A 21,561-nucleotide genomic window follows, 5' to 3' on the forward strand; every position below is an offset into this window, starting at 1 on the left:
AAGTTAATGAAAACAAGTGGGATGTTACTTGCATTGTTTTCACTTATTTGTGTCCCATTATAATGTAGTAGCAGACATTTACATTGTATATATCCCTGCAACTAAGTAACCTATCAAATGAGAAAGAAGCCTTGTAGAATGTAAATGAAAAGTGCTCATTTCAAAATAAGTGGCCTTTGTGTGTGATGACTGAAGGTCAAAGGCCCCAAATGGATTCCTCATTCTCCACAAAGGAAAAGCCTACTTGAGTAGTAAACACTACCAGCTTGTTTTCTGTGTAAAGAAGCTATAAGTAAGGATTCAATGAAAGATCCTGTATCTCTGGACTGTTTGGACTTTTACAGGGAAGTGCACCAGAAGAAAGCAGAGATCCTCAGAAACAATCTGGGTATCCTGAAAAGAGTTTTGGGAAACTAGCAATTTATCACGTACTGCCACCATTTGGGATTATAAATTTACAAACTATGACTCCTTGTGCACATATTTTACCTGCTTTAACCTCCCAATAACTCTCACTTCCTTTTCTTAGCTAATAAACCTTGTTATTTTACTATAGAATTGGCTACCAGCGTTGTCTTTGGTGAAAGATCTAGCGTTCCAACTGATCTGGGGTAAGTGACTGGTCTCTTGGGACTAGAAGCAACATAGATCTGATGTGATTTTTGGTATAAGTAATCATTTTATCACAAAGTCCAATTTGTCTGGTACACAAAGGAGTTTTTCATCCACGGACGCAAAGGGAGCAAAGTTCTGGCAGATGTGACAGCGCTCGTTTATATGGGTTTCCCTGAGGCACTGTAGACAACTCTTGTGTGGGTCACTAACAGGCATAGGCCTGTTATACGATGAGCAGGGCTTGAAACTCGAAGACCGGGGCATGCCCCTCAGGCAAAATCCCCACTGGGACACTATCTAACTAAACAATTAATGGGTACTTCACTACTAACAACGATTAAAACTATTTACAGGTAAAGCACAAGGCTAAACTAGATGGGAAACTGCTGACCGCTTATGAAGCAAGGGACAGAGGCACTCCAACTGACCACCATGGGCAGTAAGAAGGAACGGAGAGGGTACAGGGCTGGTGGTGCCTGATATACTGCACCATGAGTGCGGCACTCCAGAGGGCGCGGCACTCCAGAGGGCACCACAGCTGGTTTTATGGGTACCGCCAAGGCAAAAGTCTCTTGACAGCTGTGCACTTGGGTGCGCGCAACACCTACAATGAACTCAACATGAGCAAGCACTCGAAGAACTGTCTGTGACTCCATGGTAAGGTTCACATTTGTCATTGGCTTGGTGAAATTAATTAATTATAGAACACATCAACAGTTTGGGGTGTCTGCCCTGTTTTCTGACAGTCTGCCCTGAGGCAGGCCCTCACTCATGAGCCACTGCCGTGTGACAGAGATAACAAGCACATGAAGCCATGTACCCCAGGATGGAAAGACAAGTTCTGCATATAACCTGATCTATTAGGTTGCTCATGGTGCAAAACCTGTCCCTTGGTAGATAAGCTCTTGCCATGACTGAAGTATTAGAATATAATCCGCATCAGAGTAAGGACAGACTTTTCTAAGTTCACATTGACTCCTAGGGAAGAGAGTAGTTGAGGCACTGATGAGGTTGACTTGTAGGCTTCCTGAAGCACCTTGGGAATTAGAAGCCAACTGTTGATAGAGGAAAAAGATGGAATGGCTTCACCAGAAATGCACTGCTACTGCCAGAAAGACCTTAGTAAAGGTCCCGGGGGCAGCTGTGAGGTTAACTGGGAGCACTGTGTATTGCAAGTGGTCAGAGCCCACCATGAATCTGAGAAAATACCTGTGGGTGGGGGTGAATATCTACATAAAAGTAAGCATCCTTCACATCAAGAGCTGCAAACTATGTCATTTTCCAGGGATGGGGATTACTGATGCCAGAGTGGCCATGTGAAATCTCAGCTTCTGAAAAAAGCAGTTGAGATAACGGAGATTACGGACAGGTCTCCAACCTCCCATTTTTTAGGAATGACAGAGTAAAAACCTGTCCATTGGTGTTGAAGCTCTATTGTTTCTTGTTGGAGGAGGGATTCCACTCTTCTTGCCCGAGAATCCCCTCATGAGAATGGTCCGTAAAGTGGAACAGGGATGGGGATTTTGGAGGAGGTAGGGACATAAACTTTATATAGCTGTAATGGAAGATATCGAATATCCATTTGACTGTTATGGCAGTTCAGTTGTGGAAACAGAGTGTGAAATGGCCACTGAAAAGTATGTGAGGATAGGGCAGTGGTAGTATCATAAATAGTTTACATCTCTTGAGCTCCCATCAAAAATATCTTTTCAGTGGGGGATTCGAGTGAGATGGTGCTGTAGGCATGGGAGGTGCTGGGAAACAAGACTCCTCTATTCTTTGTGTCCTCCTTGTAAGAGACAAGACCACTGGTGATAAAACCATTGAAATGCCAGTTTAGGTTTGTAAGGCTGCCTGAGATACTTTAAAGGACTCTTGCCCCAAAAGGAAGTATGTAAGGACTCATCTGTTTTTTCCTTGAAAAAAAAATGGGCATTATCAAAAAGGTAAGTCCTTCACCGTGTTTTGGACCTCCATGAGAATCCCCTAAGAACCTAAATCATGACTCATGGTTTAGGTTAAGTTTTTGTCAGGATTATTTTTTAGTAAAAGTCATTGACAGGTCGCAGTCAATAAACAGTAATTCACAGAAGCCCAAGCCCTGCCACCCAGGGCTCACCCTGCTGTGCAGGGCTGAAGTTGCAGAGGTCATAAAAAAAAAAAAAAAAAAAAAAAAAAAAAAAAATCACAGAATCCATGACAGACTCGTAGCCTTACTTATGATGCATCACAATGGCCTGTCTGCTGCACCAACCACTGATGCAGAAGTATAGTTCTGGCCACCAATTTACCCTCTTCAATCAGAGCCTGGAAATGAGCTCTGTTCTGCTGTGAGTCTGTGAATTCCGAATGAGATAGTCATACTTAGCCAACAGCACTTGATCATTTGCTATTCTGAAATGAAGGCTAGTAGACGTTGTGAAGAATTTTTTCACAAGTCAGATGTTTGGGCTTCTTGTCAGGAGTAGATTTAATATGATGTTGTCTAGATCAGTGGGTTCTCAAACTTATTTAAATGTGCCCCCATTCTTTGTGTCTCCAGTAGTTTATGCCCCTGCGCCACACAAATAGGTATACAAAAAAACCCCACAACATGCAACTCTTACTAAATATTAAAAACAGCAAGGCATTGCTTCAAACAGAGCCAACAATCCATTGTAATAAGAGCAAAAGCAAAACTGCGATTGTGATTGATGCTTACAATTAAACAGATTCATGTACAGATGGCAACGACTTAGTATAATGCTATGGAAGATTAACAGAAATCCATCAAAATGCACCATTTAGAGCACAGTTGGTCCCCAAACCGTGGGGCACACCCCCCTAGGGAGGTGTGAGGGAAAGTTCAGGGTTGAGGGGGGTGGCGTGGCAGGGCCCAGGCCAGCCCCCATGAGGGGTGGGGGTGGGGAGGGAGTACCACCCAGCCCCACTCTGCTCCAGCCCTGTCCCCAGCTGCACTCCCACACCAGACTCCGCTCCCAGCCTCGGGCCCCAACTGTGGCCCAGTAGTGGCTTTGGACTGCGGCTGCATTCCTGGCCCTGGCAAGAGGGGAGGACATAGACAGGGATAAGGGAGGGCATGACCCTGAGAAGTTTGGGGATCACTGATCTAGAATCAAATGCACAGCGCCATCTGAGGACCTGATATGTCTGGAAGAATCAGAATAGTTATTCATTGCTGTGGGTAAAATGTGTACAGTAATTCCCCCACCCTCCAAAGCTTCTCACACACCCACAGAATACATTCTGCCCCCAGTTTGAGAACCTCTGCTCTATACTAATATTCCAGTCATGAGGTTTATCCCACCAAGTCTCTGTGATGCATGTTACATCATGATTTTGCTTATATACAAAGACTTACAGTTCTTCCTGTTTATTCCCCATACTTCTTGCATTTCTATACTTACATACAAGATGTTGAGATTCCCCCCATTGGTTTTCCCTCTTGTTGAGCTTATGAACCTATTGTAATTTTCCATTCCCCACCCACCCCAATTTCCAGCCCTCTGCCAAGATCACCTTTTCATACTTATCTGTAGGGTTTTGTCACCCTGCCTCCTTTTAACCTAGTTTAAAACTCTCCTTACTATGTTAGTGAGTAGGCAACTCAAGATGCTCTTCCCCTTCTTCATCAGGGTAAGAGATTGGGGAAGGAGGACTGCTGTGGACCCTAACAGCATCCCACCATGGTCAAAGAAGCCAAAATCCTTCTGTCAACAACATCTGTGCAGCCAGGCACTCATCTCCAGGATGCATCTATCCCTGCCCAAACTCCTATCCTCAACCAGCAGGACTGATGAGAATACCACGTTCACCCTCATTCCCAGAGCCCTGTTGTAATCACTGCTGATCTGCTCACTGTCATACCCTGGCAGTATGACCAGCAGCTTTCATTTTGGGAGACCCAGTTTCAATACAATAGCCCCCAATCAATTCACAGTTTGGTTCAGTCCCATCTGTATATCAAGGCCACATATCTGAACTGTGCTACAGCCTTGCTGAAATACAGTACAAAGTCAGCAGTGACCTAATGAAGATCATGTCCAGGCACATTAGGATAAAAGAGGAGGAATCTAGCAAGCTCAGTATAAAAATATACCTTTTAAAAAAAAAAGTGTGTGTATAACCAAGAAAACAGTTTAAAAAAACCCAAAACTGCAATTCATACATAGATGCTCTATATAAGCCTTTATCTACTATAGGGTTATAGCAGAGTCCTCTCTTACTGTCTGAGCTACCATTTTTCCATCCTACAAATACAACTAATTCAGAGAACAGTTACTCTGCTTTCTGATCAGGAAGGACTAGCAGAGTACACCTCTACCCCGATATAATGTGACCCGATAGAACACGAATTCGGATATAACACGGTAAAGCAGCGCTCCGGGGGGCGGGTCTGCGCACTCCGGTGGCTCAGAGCAAGTTCTATATAACGCGGTTTCACCTAGAACGTGGTAAGATTTTTTGGCTCCCAAGGACAGCGTTATATTGGGGTAGAGGTGTATTGGCAATTCTTAGCTACAGGATAAGCAGAGATACCTAAAGGTGAAGGTTTAAAATGGTACAAAATGCAACACAAAATATTAGCATTTTTTACTACCACTCTTGCTAATTTGCAGTCTTCTATCACATACTAGGTCTTTCGTGGCATTGTGGCTTTCCAAATATTTGTCTCATTGAGTGTTTTGCATTGTCTCTCCAAACATTATCAGCGTACATTTTTCTAGGCTAAATCTTTTTTTTATTTGTTACCCATATTCCTAACTTCATTGTCCCTTTATTTCTGTATCCTCCGTGGTTTACTTGATGGTTATTATTAGGATTTGCTTTATTAAAGATTTAGTATTTGCCTTTTAGCAGTTACATATGGAGTACCCTCATGGTCAGTCTATCATCACTTCCAGATTTACAGTTCACTAACTAGAAAGCACCCCACATTAAGTGAAAACACTAAATTAACCCTCGTGCCATGGATCTGATCACTCAGTTTGACAGGTTAATTCAAAGTACTTAAGAATTAGTGACAGGAATTTGTAGTGGCAACAGGTTAATTTTCAATGGAACTGTCTTGTAGATCGTAAGAATTTTTCCATATAACCACTTCTCAATAAGTGCCTCAAAACCCTAACCTTCCCCCGACCCACCATCTAAGGAGTAGCTTTAACTTTTTCCTAGCAAAGCTTTTCTAACCTGTGGATTGTCGTTTCCTGCCTCTTCTTTTAGATTCATTATCCTGAAGAGGAAACTTCTGTGTAGAAACTGGAGGAGATCTTCTAAGCCGTTCACGTGAGTCTGTGGTGGCAACAATTCTGAAGCCAAGAGAAGGACTGTTCTCTGATGTACTATCTGCAGTCTTCTTTCCTCTACGTCGTCTTCGAGGACTAAGTAATTCCACAAATACATCTGCTCGTAATGAGCCTTGACTCTGACGAGTGGTACGGCTGTTCAGTCTTAAAGAAGGTTTTGTTACTGATGGAGGGGCTGACTTTATCTTTCTTATCCCCCTTCCAGTAACTTTCGACGAAGATTCAGTTTGCTTAGGTGTATTCTGCTGACTCCGAGAAGCATATCTTCCACTGGCCTGACGCTGGCTGCTCCGACTTGAAAAGGGGTTGTTCAGTTTAGCTGCTCTCATTTTTAATGGAAGTTTGACTTGTGGTCTTCCTTGTTTTGATGGGCTGTAAAAATGTAAGTACATAGCAGTATTGTACAAATCACTACTTCTAACTGTTCTAAACTCCTACACCCCTCTTCTCCTCAAGGATTCTAATTCGGTACCTAATTTCTGTTTAGCAAGATAGAAAATTGGCTTCCACTGAAGCTGGCATCCAACTAGCACTCTTAAATATTGCTCTGTGGAGTTCTCTAAAATCAAATGCTCTGTGCAGCATGTAGTAAAAAGATTCTGAAAAGCCTAGTCAGCCCAACAGCTTGGTATTAGAAATGTGCTGCCTGGAGAGACCCCTGGGTTCTATTTTTTAAACTGGCTCCTTGGTTCTTGAGGAAAGAGTTGTTGCTAGTAATACACAGGAATCCCATCCCTACATAAATAAGCTGCAGAGACGACAGCTTCTAACAAAGTCCTGTCCAGTCCTTGGGTCTGCCATAATGCCCTCACAAGACAAGATCAAGATTAGAGAAGGGAGATCCAAGGGACACTATTTGGCAGTTGATGGTCTCATGGAAACGTATATTCTCTCAAACGATTAAACCCCAACTTTTGGGGATAGGATGCAACTCCTCTAATTCATACTCAATTGCAAATAACTATAGAGAAAGTGTTCCCTGAGTCACAAGCGCCCCGAAACTCCCAAACTCTGAAATTTGGGAATTTAATTTTCTGAACAGCACCTCTCCCGAATACCAATATATCTTTGTGGCTTGAGAATGAGCAGACACTCCATAATTAGTGACCGCAGGTGGTATTCTTTCACATACACATTAATAAGAGTGTATTTTCATCCCTAGGAGTGGATATTTATGCACGTAACTCCAATAAACCAAATGCTGAGGGCCAAAGTCACCACTGACCGAAGTGTCTGCAACTCTTTCAGTCAGTGAGCTCTTTGAGACAAAGATCACATACTTCTGTCTTGCAGAGCACTAAGCACACTTAATCCATTAGAATAATAGTGTTAAAAAGTAACAGTTCTTATGGCCCCTGACTTACCTCATTTCTTCCTCCTCTTGTGATTCATCTTCTTCCTCTTGTTCTTCCTCATAATCCTCTTCCTCACTTTGTCCCACTTCCTCATAGTAAGTCTCTTCCTCCTCCTCTTCAAACTGTTCTGAAGCCTCTTCATCACTTTCCATAGAAGGTCTCTGCCTAGAGGAGAGGCGTCTAGAACGTTGTTTAGGTCGACACTCTGGACAAAACCAGTCTCCTTCAGGAATGGCCTGGTAATATACAAATATGCATTAGTGAGGTGCCATCAGTCTTAAGCCTTACCTGAATTCTAGATTTTCAAAAGCTTTTTCTTCAGACACCTTGAGCTTGGGCCTGATACAGTAGATATGATAACCTCGATCGCAGCCATCACACAGCACCATGCTTTCCGCGTCACCTTTCTTTCGGCACATCTTACAACGAGCATTTAGAATGGACTTAGACCAGATAACGCTTCGATCCAATGTGGAGAGATGTAGAAAGACTTGGGACAGGCTGCCAGAAGAAAGAAGAGATTCTCTCCAGCGATCCAGGACTGTTTTATATGAACGGCCACCATCACTGGCATCTTGTATTATAGGAAGGAAACAGAAATTACATTACTTATACAAACATCTAGGTTCATTCTAGACTGAAGATTCTGTGTATCTGAACTGATACTCATAGGTAAAGGCTACTTTTCATGTGATAAAATAGGAATAAGCACCCAAAGAGCATTCCCATTCATTTCTTAACCCTTCAGTGTCAGGGATTTCCTGGCTTACATCCTGGCACAAGAGTTTAGTGCAAACCTGTGAACAATGAAGTTTCACCTTTGGATTTCACCCTTTAACACTAAGCTGTTGTCAACACATGATGTGAATATTCATGTCAAGTGTCTTGCTTTGGTGTCAATTTTGAAATCCAAGAGATTCTTAAACTAAAAGAAAGAAAATTCTCCAGCACACAGGTACTAAATAAATGAAAAGTAACTGGAAATACTTGTTTTTTAAACCAATATATTTACAGGTCAAGGAGGAAGTAAAAAAAGTTACAGCAGTTGCTCAGCACTGATGTTTATACAATAACCATTTTCTCATTAAAAAAAAAATCTAAATCATGCACCCCAAATTTGAAGAAATAAAATAAGTAAATACAAGTTGCATGGTCCTATATTGCAGGAAGAAGAGGAGAGAATCAGCCAGATAGACAGCACTCATGTTAAAAAAAACAAAACAAAAAAAAACCCCACACCCAGATATACCACTGATTCCAAGCCCTTCAACGTTCCCCTTTACAACTCTTTCTGTGGAAGACCTATAAACTATGTGGCTTTTGGAAGAGTTCAGAGTGGGTCAGAAAAAAGTTACGTCCTACTTGGCTGCTTCTTCCCTACAGGTGTGGTAGAGGTAAGGTCTGAATCTGGCCCTGAGATTTTAAATGACCAACAAGCTTTCTGGAAACTTAATGCAAACTACATCATCAGAGGACCTCCCCGCTACTGTTACAAAGCGTCATATGACAACACAGACAAGTGGATCTGTCTAGACTAGTGCCTTAATGGAAGAATTGTTAGGCAACAATCTAGAACAGGAAGGAAGACAATGTGTATGGTTATCCAGGATTACGTCTGTTGGGGGTCAACTAACGATAGCTTTCTGATAATGAAGATTAACATTGCTGCTAAAAAAGCAGCAAGCTCCTCCTGAGTGTTGAAAGAAGCAGTCTGGAAAACTGGGTAAGCAGAGGAAAACCAGTATGTCACTACTGAAGTGCATGATCATGCCACCTGCATTGCCAGTCACGACATGGCTACAGGAATGGTCTACAATTCAGCTGCTGGCAAAGCAAATTCTCCCCAGGGAAAGAAGTCCCAACCCTAACCTCTCATTTAACAGGCCATGTTGAGATTAAGTATTCTTCATCCAAGGCCCTTTCTTCCTTCCCACCCAGAATCTGGTACTGAAGTGTGGCTCCTCCTAGCACTGCCTATGTTAAACTGTCACGTTAAATGATCACGCAACTCCAGTTTAGACACTGGTTGTGAGAAAAGGCAGAGACTAAAGTCCTGTAATGACTAGACAAATATAGAAAGAGACTCTCTCACCACCCAGCGAGGAGACAGAAAGAGTTTAGGCTAGGGAAGCTGGGCAAAAGACCTGAGGTTTTGGTAAATCTGAATCTACCTCTATTTATTATTTAAAATTCAACAGAGAGGAAGGTTATTTTTGTGATTAAAGCAGTGGTTAAAGGGACTTGAGATCTGGGTTCAATGCCCAGCTCTGCCACAGATTGTGTGTGACCACAGTTAAGTCATTTTTATCATAGAGTCTCAGTTCCCTTTGTGTAGCAGTATAATGCTTTTTTCTCCTACCCTTTGTCTATTCAGATTGTCAACTCTTTGGGGGAAAAGGATATTCTTTTACCAGGTCTTTACAGAGTGAATGTGGGACCTCCCGATCTCAGCTGGGGCCATTAGGTCCTACTCCACTAGATAACTTGTTTGATAAATCCATGTTGTCACGTCAGTAAACGTGTTCAGGGAACAATTTTCTATTTCAAAAAGTTTCAAGGAAGGGTTCCTATGTAATCATATATGTGGTAGATTTTTATGTTGCTCAGACAATAAAGAATAAACTAATAGGTTTGCTTCTATGAACTTGTGCAGATTCCTACATCAAAACCAAGTGTAGTTCCTTCTGACTCTGCCAAAAAAGTAAAACATTTTACCCTTAAAATTATTTTTGTTTTTACCTCAAGCACCATTTAGATGGGCAGGAAGAAACAGTCTTACGATTTCAGAGATCTACTCCCTCATTCTATGCAAGTGACTATAGAATTATCAACATGTCAAGAAAAAAAAAGTGACAATAAAATATTTCAGTTTTTTTCTAACTCTTAAAAATACAGAACATTTTTTAAAATTTACCATCTTTCTGACTAGACTGGTCTTCCTCCCTCTTCCTCTTTTTATACCCCCATTGGTTCCTTTTATTATCTTCTGCATCACCTAATGTTAAATTTGTAAAGTTATTTCAAACAACTTTTTAATTAACAGTTGAAAACCACTGTTCTACCATAAGGGGAAAGCTTATCAGACAGAACTTTCTCAGGGGCTGGTCTGAGACTGTGAAGCATCACAAACCTCACCAACTTCTGCTCCAAGCACAGATATAACTTAGAGAATTTTTTCACTTCAAGGTCCCAGAAGCAAAGACAGGGTTTTCATCTCAAGGCCAAAAGACCAAAAACATCAAGACACTTGATCATGGCCTTGGATAGACCAAGAGACTATCTACACTTGACCCTAGGCACACTTCTTTGACCTTGCCTATTTTAAACACACATATAGCAAGATATACATTGAAAGACAAAAACCAAACCCCTACGCTGCACACAAAATTCTCCCTTGGGGAGGAGTCTGGGGAATGAACCACATGTGACAGATGCTAGTCATATATCACTTACTGCACTATGGAAGGTGTGCTCAGATAGTGTGGTGATGAGGGATGTATAAAACAGTACAGCATATTGCATGTTGAAAGGAGGGGAACAACAAAACAAAAATATCAAAAATCTTTGAATAAAAAAAAAAAAGAGACAAGAATGGCGTAATAGAACTGTAACAATGTATTTTGCAAAGGACTAAGGGGAGGTGAAAGCTCCTATCCACCAATCACAAAGAGGCTCCAACGACAAAAATAAAAGGTTGGGAACCAATGAACTAGAGTCACGCCTTGCATATAGAAATCTAGAAAAATAATGACTAGACTGTATTTGAGAGGCAGTTCTATAGTTCTATGAGAGACAGTGTGGTCCAGTGACAGAGCACTGGACTGGGATTCAGGAGATCTGATTTGTATTCCTGGCTCTGTCACTAGCCTACAGGATGACTTTGGGCAAATCATTTCACCACTCTGTGCTTGAATTTCCCCATCTATAAAATGGGGATGATACTCACCTCCTTTGTAAAGCACTGTGAGATCTACTGATAGAAAGCGCTATATAAGAGTGCTTTAAAAAAAAAAAAAAAAAGGCATCCAAGAAACCAACAACCCCACTTCTTCCATCAAAAGACCCATTGCCAGGAAAAAAAGGTAAAAGCTTTCATTTTCAGATGTTTCAATATAGAATTTGTGCAATCCCAACTGTGTACGACAGAAGGTACCACCACCTTTCCCTGGTACTGGAATTCTCCCTAGTATTCTTGGGTTAATTTTGTCCCTATGCAGGACCAACAATAACAGAAAACAAATTTTTGTACAAATCCCATCACGGCACTGCAGCCAATATATAATGCAGTGTAGCTTCAAAACCAATTTGTTGTTTAATCTGGCTGCCAAACTGAAAGATTAGCAACTAACTAGCAATCTGCCTAGCACTTCCTGGATACCAATAGGACTCCTATAGCTGGTAATGTTTCCTGCATTTCCTAAATTCCCCTTTGAATTTTGTTACTCTGTGTATTTATACCTGCCTCTGTATTTTCCACTCCATGCATCTACTGAAATGGGTTTTAGCCCACAAAAGCTTATGCCCAAATAAATGTTAGTCTCTAAGGTGCCACAAGGACTCCTCATTGTTTTTACTGATACAGACTAACACAGATACCACTCTGAAACCTGTTACTCTGTCAGTCATTCTCTGCTGCTCCACTTGTACGCATACCTCTGATCTAAACTTTCTATAATCAGTGGTAGAGTTCTCTTTGCAGCCTGGTGCACACATAGAACACAAAGGAACAGAGTTGAGCATCTGGTCATTCAACTCTGTGCCGATTTCCTTTGTCTACTGTACACCCTGGAGGCTGCAAGAAGTAAAACCGGCAGTGCTCATAGTAAATTTCACTCTGAAGTTCCTTCAGTGCTCATAAAGCACTATGAATGGGAGAGTAGGAGAGGTGGAAATTGAGCTAAGGGCAAAAACGGTTTTCAAATGTGGCTCCAATTCCTAATGAGAACAGGAACTAAAACAAAGGGGAAAGATAAAAAAGCAGGGAAACGGAATGAAGAAATGGCAACAGGGAAGACAAAAAAAGTGAAGGGATTCTACTGTAACTTTTGTTTGTTTCAGAAAAATGGAGGGGTCCTATTCTTACAAAAAGTTTACCCCAGGAAGCTCTCATGTACATAAAGCTCCACGACTTCCAGCATTTTTACCATCAAACTAATTAAACCTGCTGAAATGGAGCTCAAATAACCAACCTTTTCAAGTGATGACAATTCAATCTTAGTTATTTGATTGCATTTTCTCTTTATTCTTTTAGACCTGGCCCTATAAACCAGTCTTGTTTTATCTTCTTAAAGCAGTGTTAGCTTTTTTCTTCTTTTTTTTTCCTGGTTAGAATTCTTTAGAAAATGAGCAGGCTTTGTTCTAGAATCTCTTAACTTGGTTTATGTATGAAGTAACTGCAACAAAATGACTTTTTTCTGTGCATAAGGGCCACCTGACCAAAAATACCTATGACTTGGGGGCTGACAAGAAAACTTGTGGAGTAAAATATATCATCACTTTGCCAAGGCAGACTGATACAGAATTCGGTGAGAGTGGTTGGTGTACACAATTTTTATGCCAGTATAAACTATTTCAGTTGGGGGTGGGAAGTGTGTGTTTTTCTGCTGCAATATAGTTAGAACAGTATAGTTAAAGCAGTACAATTTCCCTCGCCCTCCTGCCCAGTGTGGATGAAATTATACCAATATAAAGGTGCCTTATATTAGTATAATATATTCCCCTTCCCTGCATGTGAATAAGATATATTGGCATAAACAGTTCCACACTGGGGTGGTGCAGGGTCTGTAGCGCTTTAACAATACCTGTTTAGTTAAAGTAATATGGCAGAGTCTTGAAAGGAGAAGTAAGGACATATGAGATTTAAGGCCTGCCACTTAGACAAGCCAGCTATCCTACAACACTATTAGATTTCTTTGTAAGACAACAGAACAAATCTGTATGAAAGCACGATTCCTACCCCGTTCCCTCCAAAAAATCTAATCATTAGGACTATGGAAAACTGTGAACAAAGAAAACAGAATATTTGAGTAATTTATAAAGTGGACTCTCAAATGTATACGGGACTAAAGCCGAGGAAAAATTTTTAGTCAGATAGTTTTTGCTGAAAAATGCCGTTTCAGGGCAAATAAAACTATTCATAAATTTGACAAGTAGTTTTGGCTAAATTAAAAAAAAAATCATTGACATTTTCAAAATGAAATGTTTTGACTTTTCATTTCAAAACCATGTTTTGTTTAAAAATTTAGATACAGTTAATTAAAAAAATTTTCAAACACACCAAAAAAATGTAACATTGAATGGAAAAAGCTGACGGAAAAAAAAAAAAGTTTTGGATTGATCAAAACACTTAGCAAAATTATGCTTGATGTTGGGAAAAAAGTCCTTACAAGCATAAAGGCCACAGAACTAAAAAGTATTCTAGATTAATAAATTTCAGTAACGAGGAACTTCAGTTTTTTTTCTAAAATTTCTAAGGAACAATTTAGAGGATAAATTAATGTAATAGGGATTCTCCGAAGAAGGAAAAGACTGTATGATAAAGCAACAACAACAAAAAAAGGGGGTCTCTCCTAGTTACTTTCAGGCAGGTTAGAGGGGGAAAAAAGGACCAGTGCTCGACAGACTTATACAGTACATGCTGTGACACTACATGGAATATGGCAGACCGTTTATAATATTAGTTATACCAATATTATAAAATTGCAAGGAATCTGATCAGATATGCTGTGTAAGGTATCTGTGAAAAAGTTGTGATTTGCCAAGTATGATAATCTTGTTTATATGTTTGTATCATCTTTGTATTGTGAGTTATAGTTATGTATGATATATCTGTATTTCAGACTTGTGCTGTGCATCTGGGGGATATCCCCAGACAGATTGGCATCAGCACTGCCTAGCCTGGTCAATGGCCCATCAAGGGTCTTCAACTGTACAATGAACCCATTGAAAGGAACCAGGGAATACACCTTATGAGTCAGCAAGGCATGTGGTATGCCTAAAGACAGAGAACTCTAAGGCTTTTCCATGCCATGTGCTGGGTATCTTGTGTTTAGGACAAAGGAAATAAGCCACAAGGCAAAAGACTATGAAAGGCAGCTGCATTGTCTCTGTTTGGTCTTCATTCCTGCTTCTTACCTCTGGAGTAACAAACTGAAGCTCTAAACCAGTGGTCCCCAACCTTTTTCGTCTGGCGGGCGCCAGATGATGAGCCACGGAGGACCATGGCAGCGGACGAGCATCTGCTGAAATGCCGCCGACAAGCAGCGTCATCCAGAGGCATCGCCACCAGAAATCGGCAGCATTTCGGTGGCGACACCTCTGGATGCTGCTGCTTGTCGGTGGCATTTCGACGGATGCTCGTCCGCCGGCCAGTACGCAGGCACACTTAGATACCCCGTGGGCACTGTGTTGGGGACCCCTGCTCTCAACAAAGGACTGAATGACCCATCCAAGCTGTGGATGTGTTCCAGAGGGACTTTCAAGCCAGCAAACTCCCAAAATACTGCTAAAAACCTGACATATGGACTTTGAAGTCTCTGTATGTATCTGACAGCTTTATCATTTAACAACTCTCTTCTTGGTCTCTCTTTTAGAATAAACCTTTAGCTTTAGATGCTAAAGGATTGGCTGGCAGTGTGGTATTTTGGGTAAGATCCAACCTAATATTGGCCTGGCAATGTGGCTGGCCCTTTGGGGTTCAGAAGAACATTTTGTATAAAGAGCAGAGTTTTTTAAATAAACTTCTCACTGTACTGGACCTAGGTGCTGACTGGGAGCCAGAGTACTGGAATGCAATAAGGGGGCTGTGTGATTTCTTTTTTAGCTTCTTGATAACCAGTGTGGGGGATCAAAAGTACAGTTGTGACTGGTTGGTGAGTTGAACTTCAGTGTTAACTGCCTGTTTTTCTGCTCTCCCTTTTGCAGCCTGTCCTGATTTTGGCATTTTCATGAGGGCTACCCCAGGTACCACTGGATGACACATACCTCTTGAGACTTGGACCAAGTTGTCCTGTCCAAGATGTTCTACACTTTATACTATAAGCTTTTTGTTCAAATTCCGAAGAGTACACACTAAAGGCCACATAGCCCAAGAGCAGAAACTACAGAAAGGATTTGGGGAACTTGAACATTCCCCAATGTTCCACAGATTTACAGCAATTATTGTTGTGCAATAACCACTTCTTGAATATTTTTATTTTCACAATGTCCATGGAAGGGTGTTAGTTATGTGTTCTTTTGTCCTGGTATAGTATCACCAAAAAAAAAGAAAAAGAAAAAAAAATCTGTTTCTCTTCAAAAAAATCTAATACATAAATGAAGACATGATATCAAGATTAAATGCTTACCAAGTGGTGCTTTGAGGAACCTGCGCTCGATGCCTTGCTCTATCTGAAGCAGTGCAGATGCCAAGTAATGGACCACATTATTAACTGGCTGCGGAGTGCTCGTATTTGTTGATGCGGTACTTGGAGCTTCCGTTTTTAATCCAACAAGTCTAAAATTTTTAAAAAGTTGATAGGATTTATGGGATTTTAAATCCAATATTGAGAAAGGAGATAAATATTAATGAAAATCTTTTAAAAAATTATATAGATTGTTTGCATCCCTGTGGGTTTCCATTGTCTTCACCCCACACAAGCTGTAGTGCATTTACCAAATACATACTGAACATGGATGCATGCAGATATAAAATACTGTTTTAAAGAGCCCCTAAATGCTACACCATAAGTAACAAGAATTGGCCCCAGGAATTATATAATAGTGTAATACACACACACACACACACACACACACACACACACACATATATATATATATATATATATATAAAAAAAACTTTGACAGTTGTAGGAAAATGTTTTACTAGGATCCCCCTTCAAATAAATAGCATAAGTTATTCTAAGACTGCAGTATAGCAATATAGAAAGAACAAACCAAATACGAGAACATAAAAACCATTTATAGTATACAAGGGTGAAATTTTCAGACATGCCTTAATGTCTATATTGGGACTTGCACTACTAAATCACTGAGGTGCTTTCAAAAATTCCACCCTGTGAAAATAAAATTGCTCACCATCACTATATATTTACATTTATACTACATAACATCAGGATAACGACCCTTCCCCACATATTCATAAAATTAACAAAAAATAAAAACCCTAAGACAAAGGCCCCCACAAAATCCAAAGATAAAAAGAACTACAATGTGCAGAAATAGCCCATTCATGCTGAAAGTAGAGACAATGCCTAAAAATATCCCCCAAATCCATTTATGTCTTGAGGGACATAATATTACAAGTTGCAATGACTCTAAATGGAGTAGAGTCACTTACAGACCAAGTCAGTCTTCAATCTGCACACATTTTCAGGAAGAGCCCATACAACATATCATACTGATGGGGCTTAGCAGATATGATGAAAGCTTTCTACATTTGGTACAATGGATTGCTTCCATAATAAGAGCATTAGGCCTTTTATCGGTTTGAGTCTGAGTCAAGTGTAACCATCTGCAGTTCTACCTCATTAAAATTCACTGTTAACTGTAATATTTCCAGAAGTCAGTTTTTTTCTAAATGATGTGATAGCCAGAAGTGAACCTTTAAGCCTCTACAAAAAGCACCTAAACTATCACCCCGCAAAGAATTTGTAGGTGTTAACCTCCAACTCTCCTTTCCCCCCCTCCCCCCCCATCAGCTATACCATTGTAGAATATATATGGTAGGGTCAGCACCAGTTCAAGTTTGTTGTGAGAATATAACTATCAGACTGACAAAAAGAGGCGGGGAAAACAACAAAAACCCCTGCACTTGACCAGTAATAACTGCAAACTTAACGTGTTTTAAAACTACCTTTAACAGACAGAAGCATCAACATCATCATCTTCTTAAAGCGAATTAGAAAACAATTTCCCACTTGTGTCTTGCTCAAAAACCACTATCTTCCTTGGTAATCTCCCCCCACTCCCCAATTTATTTTTTTTAAAAGCCAGTTTGAACAGACAAGTAAGCTGCAGTAAGTGCAGATGATAGAGAGCGAAATGGAAAGTAAGTCAGCATTTCAATTTTGTTTAAGTGAAAACATACATTTTCTCCCAAGAAGGAGTACCAAATTTGTAGTCTGATAGTGCAGACAACTGATAGTGCAGCTTCAAAATGTGCATTGCCCTGAATTCTGACTTCAGTAATTGGAATCGGACTGAATGTAGTGAAACAAAGGATCTTGAAAGATATTCCAACACCAACCAGAAGTAAGAGTACATTTCAAACACAGAAAGCAGTTACTCAGTTTTCTTTTTAAAATACACCTCTACCCCAATATAACGCTGTCCTCGGGAGCCAAAAAAAAATCTTACCGCGTTATAGGTGAAACCGCGTTATAACGAACTTGCTTTGATCCACCGGAGTGTGCAGCCCCGCCCCCCTGGAGCGCTGCTTTACCGCGTTATATCCGAATTCGTGTTATATCGGGGCAGAGGTGTATAGTTAAAAGTTTTTCACTCAATTTGCAGTAGAATGGAGAAGAGCAATTCTTACAGAAATAACTTTTGTTAGCAGTTGATTAAACATCACTAATGAAGGATAAACTAAAATCTGATTTCCTGATGAATGAACAAAGCAAGCTTTTATTGTTGCTGCTCTTTTTGATATTCAAAAGCTGCTAACACTATTTTGAAGTCATATGTGTACCTTTAATACTTTGTTGCCCAAAAAGCTTGAAAGAGGAAAGAAGACTGCATGCTTCTTTATACTGCACTACTTGGCCTCCTAGGCCCTTATGAGACATCATTTGCTCAGAGTTGGATGGAATGACCAACATCAAAAGGGTTCCATCACATGACTCCAGAATCCTTAAGTTTCTATTTTAGTATACAAGACTTTTATTGGAGGAGCACAAACCAGAATATTTAATTAAAAGAGTCAATATTATGAATAACAATGGTGGAATTAAAGGCTTCTGCAGTAGAACTGAGTGCAGGCAATAAAGAGTACTTAAAACTTTAGTTTTTTGAAAATTAAACATGAAAGGACTAGTTCAATATTATGGCTTTCAGGAAGCAGAAAATCCCCAGATCCTATCAAAGATACAAAGAAGATGAGTGAACAATTACTGTACATCTGTTTTAAACTAGGATCCTATTTAGTCTGACTGCTAATTCAGCAACATGCTATAAAGATAAATAGAGAAGAAAAAATAAATTCTAACTGCAACACTGTCCAACTCCCAACCTCAAGATATGATTCAGGAAGCTGTCCACAAATAACTTTGTTTGGAGAGAGCAAAGCTGTTCGTTCCAGATCAGAGATTTATCAATCTGAACAAAAGTACAGTGTTTAACAAAAATATAAATCTCTCTGGATGAAGCTATAAATATCCATGTTATTTCAGGGCACACGATATATATTAAAGATTTTGTTTCTGAAACCATTAAGTTAGTGTACAATTACGAAAAGGATTCTGAAGATGAGCCATCTGAGAATGGGGCAATAAAAAAGTTTTCTACCAATGTCTCCAGTTTCATAGGTTGAGAAACTGATTTAGGAAAAGGTCCCTCTTCCTCATCCTTACATGTACACAGTCTATTAATAGATGTATACATTTATAGTTACAATATTATGTAATTTGAGGTTTCCTTTCTGTTTTTACTGAATTGCAATTTACTTTAGGTAGATCACAACTAGTGTTAAATAGAGTGAACTGTATTTCACAAAAATTAGTTCACTTATTATTTATATTGCAGCAATATCAAAGGTTCTAATAAAGGTCAGGGCGCCATTTTGTTAATTTCTTCCTACTGCTGAAGAAAAGTTAAACATGCAGCTCATCTGGTGAAGGGTTGGGGGAGTGATAGGGTGAACAATGATGCAACATTAATTGTACATAGACCTCAGTGTCTGTCATGGATTCCATGACTTTCTGCAACTCTGACTTCTGCAGCGGCCAGTGTGGCTGACCCCAGGGACAGCCACACCTACCGCTGCTGGAGCGGCCCCAGGGCCAACTGCACCGGCCTCTGCTCAGGCGGTCCCAGGGTCTGCCAAGCAGCAGTCCCCCCCAGGCGGCCAGAGCAGCAGCTGTTTAGTAGCCCCAGGTGGCTGGTGCCGCTGACCCTGGGGCACCCCTACAGCCTCCCAAGATTTAGTCAGGGGTATTTATAGTATAAGTCATGGACAGGTCACGGGGGCCGTGAATTTTTGTTTATTGCCCGTGACCTGTCCATGACTTATACTATAAATACCCCTGACTAAATCATAGGCTTATATAGCCTTTCTATTGAGCTTTTTTCCCCAGCAAATTAAGTCTGGACGTTGGCTGTCAGACAGATCAAATATGTTGCAAGATATAAAATACATGTGTATATTTTGCAACATAGTACTTGACCTATTTTATTTAAACATACAAAGTAACAAACACGGTCATGCAAATACTAGAGCAAAGTTCTATAGCTCACTGGACATTAATACATTGCTTAAAAACACTAATATTTTTAATATAGAAAATGTTGGTTCACAGAATTTATCAAAAATTATAGCAGTTAGTTTAGCAAGGTGATGATGTGCAAAAAGTCAACCTACACAAAAATCCCATAACACACATAGAAAACAACCATTTCAAGATTGGTAAAGAAAAGATATTTGCTATTTAAATCACAGCTCTTACCTGTCTTTTACAATAAACTTGGCTTGATCATCTGTTTCCATTTCTTCAGCATCCTCATTCACAGTTTTAATGATACCATTTTCCTTGTTTTCCTCATTTAGTAGCTCATACTGCCCATTTTCTAAGGCTGCTCTCCAAGATTGCCTGTCTGTAACCTGCAGAAAACATGAATGAGAGACTGCAGACTTCTCGTTGTGCCAATAATTGTACATGTTTAAGAAATTAGAAATTAATGGAGATATCCCATCTCCTAGAACTGGAAGGGACCTTGAAAGATCATTGAGTCCAGCCCCCTGCCTTCACTAGCAGGACCAAGTACTGATTTTGCCCCAGATCCCCAAGTGGCCCCCTCAAGGACTGAACTCACAACCCAGGGTTTAGCAGGCCAATGCTCAAACCACTGAGCTATCCCTCCCCCCCCTAAAATACAGAACAGGAAGGGACCCGGAAAGGTCATTGAGTCCTGCCCCCTGCCTTCACTAACAGAACCAAGTACTGATTTTGCCCCAGATCCCTAAGTGGCCCCCTCAAGAATTGAACTCACAACCCCTGGGTTTAACAAGCCAATGCTCAAACCACTGAGCTATCCCTCCCGCCAAACTTGAATTTCAAATGAAATAAGAATACTGTGCACAGTTCTTGTTCAGGCAAAAGAGTGAGCAGCACTGTTTGGTTCCTAGAAACACCACTTTCCATGAAAAACTATAATGTAATACCTTAATTGCCCCCAGTGTTCCTTGATAGATTCTGTCTTCAATGTCCAAAAGAAAGTCTCTAAGTCTCAGTTCAAGCTGTTTTTCTGCAGACATTTGAAATGTATCATGTGCATTCTGTATTCTTCCCCGCCCTGATGAAAGAGGTTTGTTGTCATTTTGAAGTTTGTCTGCAACAACCAATACGCTTTTTGTTAGGGCTTTCTATTTCTTAAGTGACAAGAAAATACACTTTAAATAAATAGGATTATTATTAACAAAAAATAGTTCTTTAAAATACCTCTCATTATTAGAAAGTATCTCAGTATTGAGATTTTCATATCATCAAAGTAGAATCTAACCCAAACCAGGATCAAATATCTACATCCCCAAAGAAAGATGGATATTAACATTCAGACGTCCCGAAAGCAAGCAGATTAAAGGGATATTGTTTACTTAAAAATCACATGCCTATCTTAAAAGCTTTTACCTACCACTTTAACAAGTAACCGCCAGTAGTCTCTGACACTACTAACTCATTTGTCACATTGTCTAGATGTTAAGTTGACACTGTCCCTTTAAAAAAGCCAAATGAAAGAATGGGATAATAAAAGCTTTAAGATATGAAAATAAATGTCAAACAGCACATTATAATAATAAAAGAAGTTAAATATATGCCAAAGATTGGAAGGCACAAAAGAGTTGACAACACACTCAAAAAGATTAAACCCACAGTCTGTAAAACCATCATGGATGGCAAAAGTCTTTGTTCACAGGGTGTAAGGGAGTTAGGGTGGGAGTGTGCTGAAGAGAGAAGTACACAAAAACTTGGAGGCAGTCAGTCAAGAATGAACTGACAGAAGCTGTTGGTAATTGTAACTCCCAGATTTGGGGGGGGGGGGGGGGAGGGAGGGAGAGAAGGGGAAATTTC

The 21,561-nt window shown here is 40.3% G+C and overlaps 1 protein-coding gene and 1 long non-coding RNA gene across 13 annotated transcripts in view; one reads left to right on the forward strand and one right to left on the reverse strand.

Annotated features, from left to right (window-relative positions):
* Positions 1 to 1,272, forward strand: part of LOC101947351 (uncharacterized) — a 42,605-nt gene extending 41,333 nt beyond the window's left edge. Inside the window, exons 4-5 of the long non-coding RNA XR_010600687.1 lie at positions 557 to 611; positions 969 to 1,272. This is a non-coding gene — a long non-coding RNA (uncharacterized LOC101947351). The remainder of the gene's footprint in view (positions 1 to 556; positions 612 to 968) is intronic.
* Positions 1 to 21,561, reverse strand: part of BAZ1A (bromodomain adjacent to zinc finger domain 1A) — a 110,438-nt gene that overhangs the window by 9,227 nt on the left and 79,650 nt on the right. For 6 of the 12 annotated variants that reach the window (XR_010600685.1, XM_042857485.2, XM_042857484.2 and 3 more), the window contains 7 exons: positions 20,655 to 20,821; positions 19,939 to 20,093; positions 15,622 to 15,770; positions 10,191 to 10,271; positions 7,603 to 7,850; positions 7,286 to 7,512; positions 5,806 to 6,293 (listed from right to left, as the gene is read on the reverse strand). Coding sequence is in view for 10 of the 12 variants with exons in the window: in XM_042857485.2 (XP_042713419.2) it covers positions 5,806 to 6,293; positions 7,286 to 7,512; positions 7,603 to 7,850; positions 10,191 to 10,271; positions 15,622 to 15,770; positions 19,939 to 20,093; positions 20,655 to 20,821 (1,515 nt within the window). In the remaining 2 variants the exon portion in view is untranslated. The remainder of the gene's footprint in view (positions 1 to 5,805; positions 6,294 to 7,285; positions 7,513 to 7,602; positions 7,851 to 10,190; positions 10,272 to 15,621; positions 15,771 to 19,938; positions 20,094 to 20,654; positions 20,822 to 21,561) is intronic. The other 6 variants (XR_010600686.1, XM_065593264.1, XM_065593262.1 and 3 more) reach the window with 3 other exon arrangements.

The sequence above is a fragment of the Chrysemys picta genome, chromosome 4 (assembly GCF_011386835.1).
Source record: "Chrysemys picta bellii isolate R12L10 chromosome 4, ASM1138683v2, whole genome shotgun sequence".
NCBI classification, from domain to species: Eukaryota; Metazoa; Chordata; order Testudines; family Emydidae; genus Chrysemys; species Chrysemys picta.